A 16,527-nucleotide genomic window follows, 5' to 3' on the forward strand; every position below is an offset into this window, starting at 1 on the left:
TAAACGGACTGGCAGAGGCTTCTCAAAGGTCACAGGCAGGAGTCTCTCTCAGTCCTATCTTGGAGATGCTGCCAGGGAGGGAACGTAGAAGCTTCTGCATGCAAGCACTCTTACCAGAGAAGCCAAATCCCCTAGGGAGAGTATCTTATAGTGCCCACACATGTAGTCTCCCATTCAAATGCAAACCAGGGCGGACCCTACTTCACAAAGGGGGCAATTCATGTCTGCTACCACAAGACAGCTCTTCTCCACTTGGGTCTCCAAAGACAAAGCAAAATCTAAAAGCACCCCAGCCCAAACTGCAAACCTGATGCTTTAGGGGAAGCACAACCCAGTCCAGAATTCAGAGAACACCATCACTATCAGTTTGAATGAAGCAAATTATTTTTGATTAACTCGAGTCCTATTACTTCAATGAGACTTGCACTGTGGTCCTAAGTATGTTTTATCAGAATCAAGACATTATGTATTCAATGAAATTTACTCCCAATAATAGTGCATAGGATTGCCGTATTAATCAATGGGGTGTGCATGGAACTGGCTGGTCCCATTCAGTTCAAGTCCAAACTGGACCTCATCCAGTTCAGTCTGGCACCCCCATGAACCCTCCCGATTCAATTTGGTTGGAGGGGGGAGGGGTTCGCGGACCAATTTTTTTAAAAAATTTTAATTTTTTTTCCAATTTACCCCCTTTGGGAGCTTCCCTGAGGCGGCAGTGGGGTCCATGGAGATTCCACTTCCCCCCCTCCCCCCAGCTGAACCCATCACCTGGTTCAGGCAGTCTTTGGCCCTTTCTGGGCCTTTCCCCCGGCTCGGTAGCCATTTTGGAAGCCGTCCCCCACACACAAATGGCCCTTGCATGGCCTGGGTCATGACCCATTTTGAACCTGTTCGCACACCCCATTAATCATTACCAATGTTTCTGATAACCAGAGTCATTTTAATCACTTATTTATTTTCTTGGTGCAAAATTTTCCTTGAAGATATAATTGCTAGTTTATTATGACATTCCTGAGTAATGATTCTGTAACAATTAGTCTTAGCTGCACATTCATAATTAAGCCACTTAAAAATATCCTCAAAAACAGTACTTTATAAAGCACAAATTAGTATGAAGCAGTATAGTATATTTCAAAAACTTGTCCACATTTCAAACTGAGGTATTTTATATGTTCTCAAAATAATTACATAGTGATTTACAGATACGTAATGATTGAAAAACATGTTAAAAATAAGTTAATGATTATTTAATGTGGCACAGCTTATTCACTCACTCAGTAAATCAAAACTAAGGATTTATCTTTATGGCCCAACAATTAATCTCTCCACATGTAGTTAAAAGTAATTAATATGACTAACTATCAGTTGTTTCCAAAAGTATAAAATGCTCATCCTTATATGAAAGTTTTTAATTGTATATTTTTTACTCGTCTCTTAATTTCTATCTTCCCATTTCCTATTAAACATACATTTAAATGTATGTCCAAGGAAATATGTAGTATTCTCTCACTCTGTCTCTCTCAGCCTCTTCCTATCCTCCATCTACACTCTATGCAAAATGTAGTCTGGCAGCAAGGTATGAAGAGCAGGTCTTGCAGTCATGAGCATGAGTTGTCCCCTTTGCTAAGCAGGGTTCCCCTTGGTTTGCATTTGGATGGGTGACCACAAATGAGTGCTGTCTGCAGTGAGTTATTTCCCTTAGGATATGAGGCCATAGATCAGTGTAGGGGTGTTAGAGCATCTACTTTGCATGCCAAAGATTCCCGTTTCATTCCCTGGCATCTCCAAGTAGGGTTGAGAAAAGACTTCTGCCTGGAACCTTGGAGAAGCCATAGCCAGTCACTGTGTAGACAATACTGAGCTAGATGGACCAATGGTCTGACTTGATATAAGGGCACTTCCTGTGTTAAGGTACTAACTACAATGTGCAAAAAATAAAATAAAATAATGGGATTTGTTTCCAAGTATGTGTCTTAGAATTGCATGCACTGACTTTCTGCTCATTCCCAAATAAAACAAAATGTTATTTTCTGTTCTGATTATGAAATAGTTCTTAGTTTCAAGTTTATGAATCACATATGCAAACAACTTCCAACTAAACTTCTCACACTATTAGAGGCTGATATTAGTGGCTGACATACTGCACAAGGTTATGGTGGAACATAAGCTTGCACAGTTGCAAAAGAGCACTGTTGCACAACAGTAAAAACTGCACAAATGGAATTGCGCACTGCTTGTGCAACTCAGTTCACACAATTGCCCTTGTACAACAGCACTCTTGTGCAACTGCACAAACATTATTTTCCACCATGTGTGGAACAATGCACAGTATATGGAACAATGCATGTGGAACAATGCGCAGTACCCAGAATGTTGGGGGCAATATGCTAAATCATTGTAAACTGCTTAGAGAGCTCCGGCTATAAAGCGGTATATAAATGTAAGTGCTATATCAGTCAGCAGGTTTACGTTCTCATTTGCACCACACTTTTATTGCAATTCAAAGAGTCAAGGCTAGTTAATTTAGAATCAAAATTTAAGCATACTTACTCCCAAAATTCCATGACTGGAGATGTAGCATTCTGCAGAGACTGTTGAGTGCAGTTGCTCATATTAAGTTTTTGAAATTCCACACAATGCTCTACAAATGAAAAAAATTAATTGTTGTGACGTTTGTCTTAAACTTTAAAAGCACTTAGCACATGGCGGCAAATGTTTGAAAACAAGGTTTTGTCACATGCTCTGATAACAAATTCGAACTAGTCCTCCCCAGAAAGATGTTTACTAAGTATTTTTGTCTGCCCTGTTAAAATTGCAAGAGATGACCCAGTTTCTGAGATAGACGCAACAGAGTTGTTCTGATTGCTAGGGAGTTAAAATATGCATTGTGCTTCAACCAGCTGACTGCACAGTTCGATTATCAATGCCTATCACTGGCTTAAGAATTACTTTCTACCAGCAGAAACTTAACAAGAGTCCTAATATGGCAAGTGAGAAAGCTACCATTTGGCATGTTGTTATCTCTGGCATCAGAAAAATGGTGGAAAGAGATCAAAGCATTTCTCTATTATTGAGTTGACACATACTATTTGGCCAGCATCCAACATTGGCTAGGCTTTCCTGCACTGATGCCAAAAGAGACACTGAAGCCCTACCATCTCTGATGGACCTGGTGCAAACCTTTTGATTTACACTGAAACATCCACAGATCTGACTTATATTCAGAGTTGTTAACAATTCTCACTAAAGCAAGGCTACAGAGGAATGAGATAAGAAATATGCAAACAAAAGATTTCTCATTTAAGATTTTCTGTTCCCTCTCTTTATTTTAATGCACTAGTTCAATGACTAACTTGAATGCTACAGAATAAAATTAATTATCTGCTTAAGTACATATTTTGTACCATATTTAACTCATAGGAGCCTTGGCAAAGGGATCGTGTTTGATCCATTCTGTCCTAGACCCTGTACCATCCCCTAAAAGTCTGAGAACCTTCAAAATGATATTCCATTAGGCCTAAAGGCCTTCTACTGGATGAAGGTAAGCTGCCCCCACCTCAATGCATGAAAGGAAGCATTTGTGCATGTGTGCAAACATCTCTGTATCCCAGTCCTAAAATTTTCACCAACACACAATTACAGAGTTTAATGATCCAACGTTTATAGGACTGAACAAACAAATAGTGAAAAACAACATCATTTGTATTTTGAGTTTTAATATTGAGTTCTTTTTTGGTAAACAACACAAGCTGCCTTCAATAACACCAAAGGTCAAAAACCTAAATATTCCTTCTCTGTTTTCAATTTGCAAAGTAAAAAGGAGCACATGTTACAAACTAAAAAGAGCACTGCTCTTTTTGTGCAGAGGAGGCCATTGAGGTAAACTACCCTATGCATCCTCTCTAATAAAACGCTTGGTGTCCGTCCGTGGACGGACACCAAGCGTGTGTTCGTGCCTCGACTGTTCTGCGCGTGCGCGGAGCGCACGCTCAGAACAGTCCAAGGGAGACACGACCGCCAGCACCCGGCGGCCATCTTGGGCGGCCAGAAGTGGCCACCCGAAGAAGCCGGATAAGCGGTGGCGGGGGACACTGGCCGAGGCGGCGGCAAAGCTGCCGCCTCGGCCAGAGGACGCAGCGTGGCCAAGGCGGCGGTGGAGCCATGGCCGCGCCGCCGAAGCCGGGCGGGGGGAGGAGGCGGCGGGGGAAGCCGGCCGAGGTGGCGGCCGAGCCGCCACCGAGGCCTGGAGCCGCAGCCGGGCGGCTTGGGGCCCTTGCCTGGCCGGGGAGACCGGCTGCGGCATAGAGGCTGGCGGCAGCGCCGCCACAGCCGATATCCACCTTCCCGCCCTCCCAGCTGCCCGACTTACCCTTCCCCGTACCCCCCCCAAAGAAATAAGGGCCTCCGCGGCCGCCGGAACTGCCCTCCCGCCCTCCCAGCTGCCCGAGCCCTACTCACCCGGGTCAGCCCGCAAGAGCCGGGCGAAGTGCAAGCATGTTTTCAAAAGGTCCAGAGAGGAGCTCGCGGACAGAGCTCCTCTCTGGACCTTTTGAAAACATGCTTGCACTTCGCCCGGCTCTTGCGGGCTGACTCGGGTGAGTAGGGCTCGGGCAGCTGGGAGGGCGGGAGGGCAGTTCCGGCGGCCGCGGAGGCCCTTATTCCTTTGGGGGGGGTACGGGGAAGGGTAAGTCGGGCAGCTGGGAGGGCGGGGAGGACGGTTATCGGCCCCTTCCCTTCCTAGCGCCCGTTATTCAACGGGCTAAAATTTACTTGTGGAAAATAAATGACCAATTAATTGAACAAGTTAAAATATTTAAATACCTTGGCATAGTCTTCCATGCTTCGGGAGGCCGCCAGGCCCACCTGAACTATGCCATACAGAAAGCCCAGCATTCGGCCAACTCAATTAGATCTTTTTATTTCACGAAGGGCACTGCATATATACCTGCTGCCATTAAACTCTTTGCAACTAAAGTACATCCACAGCTTATGTATGGCACACAATTGGGCCCTTTCTGCAATTTTTCACCTCTGGAGGCCATACAGACAAAATTTCTTAGATCCATTTTCCAAGTCCCAAATAGTGTCTCAAATGCCTTTATTAGACGGGAGGCAGGCCTTTATACTTTGGAATCGGTTTATTGGAAATGTATTTTCCTATTCTGGTTAAAATTGAAGTTCTCACAAGTGGGATTAGTCCCTCTCACTATGACCGACTCCTTTGATTCGAGATGGAAATGGTCGCTCAAAATAAAATCTCAACTTTATGGGATCCCACTTGAAGAACTTGCTAGGATGGGCTTTACCACAGCTATGAAGGTTATTAAACAGCGAATAATTGATACTGACCTACAGGTTGAAGCCTCCAAAATACCTAGAGGTTTGTATATAGGTAACCAGCTCTACAATCTTAAGCCTGATTACCTAAGTAACATAACATTTCCTAAATTTAGGCGTGCCTTGACCCTTGCACGTCTTAATGTTCTTCCAACATCTGTTCTTAAGGGAAGGTTCAAGGGGACTCCTTACGTTTTGCACCTCTGCCCTTGTGGCTCAGGTGCTATTGAGTCTACTGCACATTTTATTCTTTACTGTGACCTCTACAGGGATGCCCGTTTAGATTTTATTTCACCCTTGTTGAAGTCTTTTCCTGGCCATTCAGATGACTTTTATCTTGATTTATTACTGTCTAAATTTGATAGTATGAGTACTAATTCTGTGGCCAAGTTTTGTTACATTGCATGCAAGCTGCGTATTGCCATTTTATGATGTCTCTCTCTTTCTCTCTCTTTTGTTCTGGTCATTGATCAAAATAAAAGCTGACATCTGATTTCTGAATATTCCTTCTCTGTTTTCAATTTGCAAAGTAAAAGGAGCACGTGTTATCTCTTCTCAAACCAATGCATCTTAAAAAGGGGAAAGAACATTTGATTGTGGATGGATATGACACTAGACAATTTCAAAATAATGCTTCTAACTGAACTAGATTATTTAAGTGGTGACATGAAAAAAGTTTATGAAACAAGAGTTGAAGGCAGAGCTTTCATTCATAACTCAACAGTAATTATAGGAAGTTATGAATCATGCAGTTTGACCTCAGAGTAATTTAATTAAGCAATTACTCTATTTTTGTTCAATTCATTCAGAAAGGTAAATAAATATTTTCACCATAAACATACCTGTATTCCACTCATGACCACAGGTTGCCCATGGAAGGTCTGTAGTAAAGCAGTTAAACAGATAAAAGATAGCCCATGCTAAAATGATGATGTAGTAAACATTTAAATGTGCCTCAATAACCTGGGTAGCATATCCAATACCTGCAAAGAATAGAGACATGAGTTTCTTAAGCTTTTTTAAAGATAACAAGGAACACACATTGGAAATCAGTTGCTAACTCAGATTCTAAGATTCTTAACTATTGTTACAAACAACCTGGTTTCTAACCCTTATCACTCACTGAAGACAAAATCTTGAAAAGATAATTGGAACATGTACATCCTACTTCTAAGAAGAGAACTGGCTATTTGGGGGGCCTTCAGATAACTTGGAATGTGCCATAAAGAGGGTAAGCACCAAGAATAATAGGATTTCAAACTATGTGAGTTGGTCTTGAAAGGTAGGTGCACTGAAGGTCAGAAAAGAGAATTCAAAGTAGTCGAATTCAAAGTACTGTCAGGAAAGTAGATTCAAAGAATCTTCTCTCAGTATTTAGAGAAGGCAAATTTTAGAAAATAATCATCATTAAATAGCATTTTTTCTAAGTTTGACAAATCCTTGTACATTATCTCAGCAATCCTTATCTGTGTTAGGGCAGTATCCTTATCCCTAAGTTACAGACAGAATAGGAGGAAGATAAGAATGAAAAGTGGTGGCTTGCCTAAGGCTATTCAGTGAGTTTATGCCTGAAGCGGATTTTTGTTACACTAGTTAGGAATTGGGCAAAGTTGTAACTAAATGATCAATCAATCAGTTTAAAAGGTGCACTTAGAAACTCCTAGATTTGTTGTTAGAGGCAATTAAAATGGTCACTCCATTTGCAAGGTAATTTAAAATGCATGAATACTGCTATCCATGAGTAAGCGCACTGAAAGATCGTATTGAAAGATCTATACTGGCTGCCCATAAGTTTCCGGGCAAAATGCAAGGTGCTGCTTATAACCTAAAAAGCCCTAAGTGGCTTGGGCCCTGAGTATTTAAGAGAACGTCTTCTTTATGAACCCCACCTCCCACTGAGATCATCAGGAGAGGTCCGTCTGCAGTTGCCACCAGCTCCTTTGGTGGCTACTCGGGGACAGGCCTTCTCCGCTGATGCTCCAAAGCTTTGGAACGCACTCCCTGCTGAAATAAGAGCCTCCCCATCTCTGACAATTTTTAAAAGTCTTTAAAGACGCACCTATTCACCCAGACTTTTAATTAAATACTGTTTTAACTGTTTTAACATCATTTTAAAATGTTGTTTTAAAATTTAAATTGTTGTAATGTTTCAACTTTTACTATGTAATTTATTTTGTTTTAACTAATGTTTTAAGTTTTTCTTTTTTGTCGTTTATTTTAACTAATGTTTTAACTCATTGTTTGCTTCTTGTAAACTGCCCAGAGACGTGAGTTTTGGGCGGTATAGAAGTGTGTTAAATAAATAAATAAATAAATAAGCAACACACACACACACACACGGAAAAGAAAACCTGGTGCATACCTTCAAACAATGGACAAACTTTTCTCCAGCATGTAATGCCTCCTTCACTAGTGAACTGACCCAAGGCAGTCTCCAGGAAAAACACTGGTATTCCACAGCAAATAAAGAAAATCACATAGGGTATGAGAAAAGCACCTAAAAGCAAGCATTGCATAGGGATTATATCAACTTCCCCACAGGTAAGTTAGAAGTTTGATTTCATTTATACATTAATTGTACAAGACTACTGCACATAGCACCATTTTCTTATCTTACTCAGAATAACATTCTTGTAGCACCTTTGAAGATAAAGGAATTCAGTTCTCATTCAAGTAACAGTATATGTGATTGGGCTTCACAGTTACAAAATTCATTTCTGGATGCTAAAAGTGTGGTTTATTTTACTTAGCCTTATATCCCTGGCCGATTTTGACATCAAATTTAACAACTGAACCTACAACCCTCAGTCTCTAAAGTATAAACTGATAATTTTGTACACATGGGCAAGAAACCCATTCACAGCACAAAGGCATTCACATACTATGGAAAAGAAAGCAACAATATAGGCAGCTAGAGAATATGCAGACAGCAAACAGCTGCAATCTTTGATCAACAGATTATGTTCATTAGCAAATTCATCAGTATTAACGCCATGTGCATGATAAACTAACAAAGCTTCTACATTTCTGGTGGTTGTTTTACAGCTTGTTTCATAAAGTTTAGACAAGGAATATATCCATTAAGAAGTATTATTTCATTTTTACTTTGTCATAAATTAAACTATATTTTAGTCTTTCTATGTCTCACTGAAAACAATGAAACGGTCATCTGAGGGGGCTCTGCTCCGGGTGCTGACAATGAGGGAGGCTCGGCTGTCGTGCACTCAGGACAGGGCCTTCTCTGTTGCTGCCCCCAGACTTTGGAATGCTCTCTCAGTGGCCATTCGCTCTTCAAACTCCATCACAGTTTTTAGAAAGCTTGTTAAATCTTGGCTTTTTATCCAGGCTTTTACATTATTGTTTTTATTGCTGCTTCTGTGTGTTTTTACGTGTATAGTTTTTCATGCTTATATTTTATAGATTTTAAATTTGGTTTGTTTTTATATTTTTAGCTTAATATTTTTATTGTCATTTTATTGTATGCCTTGAGATTGTTTTTAATGAAAGGCAGTATATAAATCCAACAATAAATAAATAAAATAAATAAATAAAGCATAAATTCTCGGTTTAGCACTGATTACTGACCTAGAACTAGAAGGGAGCATATATTGCTGATACTATAGAAAAGTCTCAAAAAATTACTCCGTGGCAAATGATACCTGCATGATCCATAACATGTGGAAGTGTTTATTGCATGGAGTTCCATAAACAAGTTGTGAGCCTCATATATCAAAATGCTACAATGAATGTGAAACAGGGCATGGAGCCTTACAACATGATGGGCCAGGGTTACGGGCCATTTGGGAAATGGTTCGAAATGTTATGGGCCAGGCAGGAATCCATTACCATATGGAAATGTTTTCATTACCATGTTGAGTGTGATGTGCTCTTCAACTCTTTAGAAAGTTTAATTTAAAAACCAGTGGACCAACTTGCAGAGTAAAGCACTACTCAGCACAGAAATCTAACTTATAATGTATATTGAGTTCTAATTACATCATTCTCCACAGTGCAAATATAAATTTTGTCCGTGATTACTTACTAATTAAACATTACAGTTAACTTGTGATCACTTCAAGCTAATAAAGAAATATTATTTTAGTCTTTCTCCTCAATTAATGCAGTATGCCACAGCACGAAATATGCCATTAGTGTGCCATTCTGAAAAGAAACCATAGTTCTCTAAATACAGTTGCAAACAATATTAATATTGAGTAAAGGTAAAGTGTGTCATCAAGTTGGTGTCAACTCCAGGCAACCACAGAGCCCTGTGGTTGTCTTTAGTAGAATACAGGAGGGGTTTACCATCGCCTCCTCCAGTATGAGATGATGCCTTTCAGGGCTCTTAGAGAGCCCTGGTGGGGTGCAGGGCAAATCAGCAAGTACAGGGCCCCCTTCAAGTTAATTCTAATGGGGGTTAAAAGAGCGGGGCCTAGGATGATTGCCCTGCTTTGCCATGTCCTAAGGACAACCCTGATGCTTTTCAGCATCTTCCTATATCGCTGCTGCCCAATATAGGTGTTTCTACTATATAGCATGCCACCTTAAGTGGCGCAGCGGGCAAATGCTTGACTAACAGGCAGAAAATTGCCGGTTTGACTCTCCACTGGTACCTATATCAAGCAGCAGTGATATAGGAACTTGCTGAAAGGCATCATCTCATACTGTGCAGGAGGAGGCAATAGTAAACCCCTCCTGCATTCTACCAAAGAAAACCACAGGGCTCTGTGGGTGCTAAGAGTCGAAATCGACAACGGCACACTTTACCTTTACCTTACTATATACCATAAGTGTCAGTGTGCTAATGCACATTCACTTTTTTAATCAGCAGTGAAATCTTGATATCCATTCATTGTTTTGTGGCAATTTTAGGGGGTGGGGCGGGGCAGTGTTTTTAATCTATAATTTTAACAAAAAGCAGACTAGAAAAGGAGACAGAGAATAAATAATGTATTGTGGCTTTTAAAAACTGAACTTGGTTCCACAATTGACATTACTTAATCTCTTGCATACGCATCAATGGACACTGATAATGATAACAGCATTTCAGTCACTGTACACTGGAGCAGTGTACACTGGAGCAGCTCATACACCTGCTTTTTAAAAGTAGCATTTGGATCTATAGTTTCATTTGCCAGATCATGCAGAGGAAAGAAAATTCCTGCATGGCCATATTTACTTGCAAATCCTTCCTATTCTTCATTTAAGCAAACTTTTTATTCTTTTCCTTCTCATAGAACTTATACTGCCAAAAGCTATGGTGTCGGGGTTTCTCAAAATCTAGCACTGTGGAACTATTTGAACTCTATAACAACATAAAACATAAAGATTAGGCTTCTTTACAAACTGGAAGAGAGGAACTCACAGACAAAATTGGAAGTTGGATGGAGATATGGCAGTTTTAGAGAAGAATATGAGCAAACTAAAATGGTGTAGGCCAAGTAAGAGGCAGAGAGGCTAAATCTCCCAGGTATATAAGTCCTAAAAGTTAAGAACATCTTATCAAGGTAAATTCTGCTTCACGGACTCACTGGAAAGATCATTCTACTGCTCTCATTAACACTACATTGTGCAGGTATAACGGTACCTTCAAAAGAGTTATCTTTTTTTTTTTTCAAAGTATTGAAGCCTAACTGCACTTAGGATCAAGCTCCACATCAAAAATTGCTTGTCAAGCATTATATCGATAAGTATATTATGAGATATGAACAAGTGAAAAAGTATACAGGTCACCGTAGTACTCAACACTTGCACTATATAAACTATGTGACAACATAAACATTGCCTGTGGCTCTATGTAGAGATCTGGTTCAAGTTTTCTAGGCAAAATCCTCAAACATCTTTTTCTACTTTATTCCCAGATTGATTTGAGCAATGCTAGCAGGGACAGAGTCTGTTTCCTTTATCTTAATAATCCCATACTGAAATTAGCATTGATCAATCATCACCAAAATCAAACACTGATGAAATAAAATTCTGAGTAATAAAATTCGGAACATATTGAATTAATTACTGAGAAGTGTGCACAGAAAGGCAAATAAATAACAAAGAGCTTGGGGTTAACATGTTATTTACATTTTACCATATCACAACTAACTTTTGAGAGAGATAAATTATCTGGTCATCTAGAATCAAAATGTGTCTTGCTTCTTAGTAGTCCTCCTATATTAAAACAGTATGAGAAGCAGGGCTAAGAAGAGAAGAGTTCTTTTCCCCTTGCTTTGCTGCCACTGTGTAGCAACAGAAGGCAATAAAGAAAAGCAAACACACCTACACACTGTGCTTTTAGAAATGCAGCAAACCAAATATGCCAAATTCATTTTGGTGCTTCTGAGTTCAGCAACAAGAAAGATTATGTTGGCCCAGCACTGTTGGCAGAGAAACCAAAAAGTGAAGAATGGAACTTTCTGTGCTGCTTTGTGTATGGACTACCTAAAAGACTGTTTTCCTCATGCTGTTCTACAAGTGCAAATTGCAATCCTCATCCCCTTTGATGATATTTTGATCTTTCCAATGCTTGCAAGGCACAGTTAAATTTACAAATCTCTTAGGATGCACACATAAAAAGGCACTGCAAGCATCCCTGAGAGCTTAGCCATACCTGGTACAATATTGGCCTTTTTCATTTATTATTATTATTTTGCATTTTATACCCCGCTTTTCCTCCAAGGAGCTCAGAGCGGTGTACTACATACTTAGGTTTATCCTCACAACAACCCTGTGAAGTAGGCTAGGATGAGAGAGAAGTGACTGGCCCATAGTCACCCAGCCAGTATCATGGCTGAATGGGGATTTGAACTCAGTCTCCCTGGTCCTAGTCCAGCACTCTAGCCACTATACTAAGCTGGCTTTAAACAGTAGACCCTCCCTCCACCTATATTACAACAGCATGTGAAGATATTCTTCAAATGCAAACCTCTCTTGGGCACATGGAAGTAATTGCAGGCTTATTTTGATCCTTTCCATAAATCTATATATCATTTACACAGAAGTAAGTCTCACTGTATTCAATGGGCCTTACTTGCAAGTATGTGTACATAAGATTGCAGCCTTAAAACTCTAAGGAAGGTGGAATAGTGAATACAAGCTGTCTAAAGCATGTATTTTCTTATTATTTTTCCATCACAGCTATACTATGCAAAATAGATTTATTCTGAACTATCAAACATCCCATGCATGTAAAGCTAACTATAAACACCACCTTAACTATCTTGTCATTTCCATATGTAAGGATACTGACTTTCCCCTTTTTACATTATTTTATCCTGCCTCACAATTTATATACTGCATGTTATTTAGAGTTTGTAACAATACAACCTTTAAAAAAATTATAACCATCTCAGACTTTCTAATCTAAGAATCACCATACTATGTCAGTGTGGTGGTTAATCTAATTTAGCTTCCGGGCCAAAACCCAAAGCAGGCAAGCAATTAATTCTCACCAGAGAGAGCTTTCACGTGTCATCCTCAAACAGCACCTCCCATGTGGCTAACATTATTGAAAAGGAGTAGAATTTCCAAGTGGACACAGTTTTAACAACCACCATGCCAAGAAAAAAAACTGGAAAATCCCAATCCTAACACATCTTTAGGTGTACCTAAAGTAGCTCTTTGGATCGTGATCTATCTCCAATGAGCATATCAGTGTGGTGACATTGCTGAGTGTCTCAAGCATTTGGTACTCAGAGGTTTCTTCTCTTTAAGCATGATGGCCACAATCCAGCATGGTTTGCTTAACTGAGGGCTTATGAGTGCTTAATTCTGTGTAAAATAGTGGATGGCCATTAAATTTCTTACTACAGTCGTGGCTAATAGCCAATGACAGACTCATCCTGCATTAATAATCCCCTTTAAAAGCTATTGAAGCTGATGAAGGTGATGTCCATTTGGTATGTAAATAAAAAAAATCTCAGTGTAATTCCAAGTATACTCCATATATCCCTATAACTATTATAGATAACAGCATGGAAAATTCAGACACCAATATGAATGCTAGGATTATCCAAAACTACTACAACAAAGCACCTTTAAGACTAATTAATGTGTTGTGACATTAATTCACAATGTTGACAGTGTTTGTAGTCAAGGCCATATTTAATCAAATACATAAAGTTCTCAAGATGTTAGATATACACACACACCTGGTCAATATGACATCTTCCTTTACTTCATACTGTACATCAGATAGTGTATGGCTGTATCCACAAAAGCTCTTGCCACAATAAAAGTGTTAGTCTTTAAGGACTTTCTTTTGCTAGAACAGACTAACATGGCTACTCTTCTAGACGTAGTCTAAAATCTATCATATCCACTGGTAGCAAACCTCAGATGCTACCAGTGCTTAGGAGAAGAAATCTCCTGCTTGAAAGCTCAAACTCATCTCCCTTGGTTATTAAAAGAAAAATATATATTCAGTGTTACATGGCTCTGTGTTTGGTGGGATTTACAAATCAGTTAAGCCAACATACTTGTGTAATACCATCCTGATCCCACTGAAGTAAATATATGTCATCTAGTCTGTTTGGGTTATCACAGACTGAGTGGTTTACAGATAATGCCCACAACTACCTGAACCTTCATGTTCCCCGATAAAACATCTATTCCCAACAATGATTTATTTATTTTTGCAGTTTATTTAAACAGGTGTAAGCTATGAACTTACACAAGATGCCATCTTACCTCCACCATTCTTGTAGCAGAGATATGGGAATCGCCACACGTTTCCTAACCCAATAATTTCTCCAGCCACAGAAAGCACAAATTCAATCTTATTGTTCCAGTGGCCTCTTTCATGCACTTTCTTGTCATTGCTATGGACCAAGTTGGTACTTGAAGCTTCAGGGTCCAGAGCATCCTCGGGTTTGCCGTTAATTATAGGAATAGTCTTTTCAGCTGTCATGACTCTTTCCAGCCTGAAGGAGAACGAAACGGGGAAGGGGTGGTAGGGAAGATAAGGGATGTTTAGAAATCCGGTTCCACTTTGACAACAAATCTTCAGTGTTTCACCAAAGGGCTCTAAGTGCAAACTTCACCCAAGATCAGGCAGACTGTTGGTGGTAAAATTATTTCGTTGCAGTAAGTGGGAATGGAAACAGAAGCATTTGCACTCTTGCTTCCCCCAAACATCCCTCCCTGACCAGGAATCCCACGATTGCAAACCTGTCGTACATCCCAGGGAATGCCCTGCAGCCGCAACCGGATGCTTCCCCTGCCGGCTACTCACCCAGCACTCTGCCCGTGCTGCCGAGAGAGGGACAAGGTCGGTGCTGGGTTGCTAGCTGGCCTCTGAACCGGGTCCTTCGGGCTGCCACTGCTCGCCCTGTTGCACTGGAGACTGGGGAGGGGGAGCCGAGGAGAGGCAGGCGCCCGGTGGCGGAGGAGGAGGCAACAACGGCAGCAGCGGAGGGAAAGGCTCGTGATAGGTAGGGACGGCTGGGCTGCTCGCTGTTGCTGCCTGGCTGGGATGCTCCTGGGCTAGCCACACGGCTGAGGAAAATTTGAAACTGCTCAGCCTTTGCCGAAAGGAACATGTAACACCCGCCCCCTCCACCCACCTCAGTCTGTCCCACCAGCTCTCCTGCCTTCCTCCTCGTTTCTTCGGTGCCAGAAGAACAACCCAGCCCGTGCTCCACCTCCTCATGAACGGCTGTGGCAGAAAAGCCAGCCTCCCCCCCGCCACCATCTCCTCCCCGCTCCCACCTTGAGCATGTCTGGAAGCTGAAGAAAGGGGCGGAGAGAGAAAGAGCCGGTGGGCAGGGGAAGCTTAGCTGGAGCGAGCGGGAGGGGCGGAAGCGAACGAGGGAGAACGGGGCGCTGTTGCCCAAGCGCCGGCTGGGGCAGGAAGGACGCCACCTCGTCCTGCTGCATCCCGCACCTCATCATGTCGCTTGAGGGGCCCAGGCAGAGGCGAGGCGGGAGAAAGCGAGAGGCGGCTGCTGACGGCGCCGGGCCTTCCCCATGGAGGGAAGGGTAGGATGTCGAAGAATGCAAAGGTTTGGAGAAGATGAAGTCTCTAATCAAAGATCGACCAAGTATATATTATCGGAGCATACAATGGAAGAAAAACAATGGCATGCCTATGCCATGCAAACGGAAATAAGGAATATATATCCACTAGCTGAACCCGCACAGAGCATCTGTGCGGTAGTTCACTTCTTTTGGGGGGTTATTTGGCTGGTCCTCCCACTGGCTCTCTCACTCGCGCCTCGCTCGCTCACTCGCTCTGTCTCTCCCCCGCGCACCTCGCTCGCTCTGTCTCTCCCCCGCGCACCTCGCTCGCTTGCTCTGTCTCTCCCCCGCGCACCTCGCTCGCTCGCTCTGTCTCTCCCTCGCGCGCTCGCTCTGTCTCTCCCCCGCGCGCCTCCCTCCTGCCCCACTCTCTCTTGCCCTCCCCATCCCCTCACTGAGTTCTTTACCTCTGCTGCCACAGGCCTTACCGGGTGGCGGGTGGCCACAAAGGGCCGCGCCGCCGCTGCTCCTCCTCCCAGGCTGCGAACAGGGACGTTGCGCCGCCCGGTTCCCTCCCACCCTGCCCTCCCACGGGCACCTTGCCTCCATGGGCAAGCTGGCCTCCGTGGCCCGCCGCCTGGCCTCCACGGGCAAGCCGGGCCCACTGCCACCTTGCCTCCGCGGGCGGGCCAGGCCCGCCGCCTGGCAGGCCCGCCGCTGGGCCAAGTACCGGCTCCGCGGCCCACCACTTGCCTCCGCAGTGCACTCCCCCCTGCCTTCCGCCCCAGTCGGCTCTCCCCCCAAGCCTTCCGCCCCAGTCGGCTCCCTCCTCCATTTCCCCCTCTTTCTCTCTCATTTTCTCTCTCTTATTCGTGCTTCCGCCCACCCCGCAGCTTTCTAGGCTGCTTGTGTTTTCCCAGCTGGCCATTGCCACCACCTCTTTGGGCAGCCAAGCGTTCAGCCGGCTCCTTCCTGCATGGCCCTCCCTCTAGTGAGCGTCTTCCGAAGCAGCCACTCCACCGCTTTCTCTCCCCACAGCTCCCCCCCTCCCCCACCCGCTTGCCCACTTTCCTTCTTTTCCTTTTCTCCACTTCCCTTGCCCAGCCAATCCGGCGCGTTCACTGCCCAGCCAATCCGCTGGGTTGCCGGGACGCATCCCCACAGAGGCACATCTATGAGAATTAATATAATAGATTAGGTTCTATGAGATGGCGATGGCCTGGAATAAGGGGCAGCGGTTTT

The 16,527-nt window shown here is 42.9% G+C and overlaps 1 protein-coding gene across 2 annotated transcripts in view; it reads right to left on the bottom strand.

Moving 5' to 3' along the window:
• SLC6A11 (solute carrier family 6 member 11) overlaps window positions 1-16,322 on the bottom strand; it is a 283,028-nt gene extending 266,706 nt beyond the window's left edge. Inside the window, exons 1-6 of one of the 2 annotated variants that reach the window (XM_053294644.1) lie at window positions 16,223-16,322; window positions 14,561-14,823; window positions 14,017-14,249; window positions 7,700-7,834; window positions 6,180-6,320; window positions 2,551-2,641 (exon numbers count right to left, since the gene is read on the bottom strand). In XM_053294644.1, coding sequence (XP_053150619.1) covers window positions 2,551-2,641; window positions 6,180-6,320; window positions 7,700-7,834; window positions 14,017-14,236 — 587 coding nt within the window. In that variant the 5' untranslated portion in view covers window positions 14,237-14,249; window positions 14,561-14,823; window positions 16,223-16,322. Of the gene's footprint in view, window positions 1-2,550; window positions 2,642-6,179; window positions 6,321-7,699; window positions 7,835-14,016; window positions 14,250-14,560; window positions 14,824-14,891; window positions 15,050-16,222 lie in introns of those variants that run through there. The other variant, XM_053294643.1, reaches the window with a different exon arrangement.
• Between the last annotated feature and the right edge of the window lie 205 nt (window positions 16,323-16,527).

This window comes from Hemicordylus capensis, chromosome 2 (assembly GCF_027244095.1).
Source record: "Hemicordylus capensis ecotype Gifberg chromosome 2, rHemCap1.1.pri, whole genome shotgun sequence".
Lineage (NCBI taxonomy): Eukaryota > Metazoa > Chordata > Lepidosauria > Squamata > Cordylidae > Hemicordylus > Hemicordylus capensis.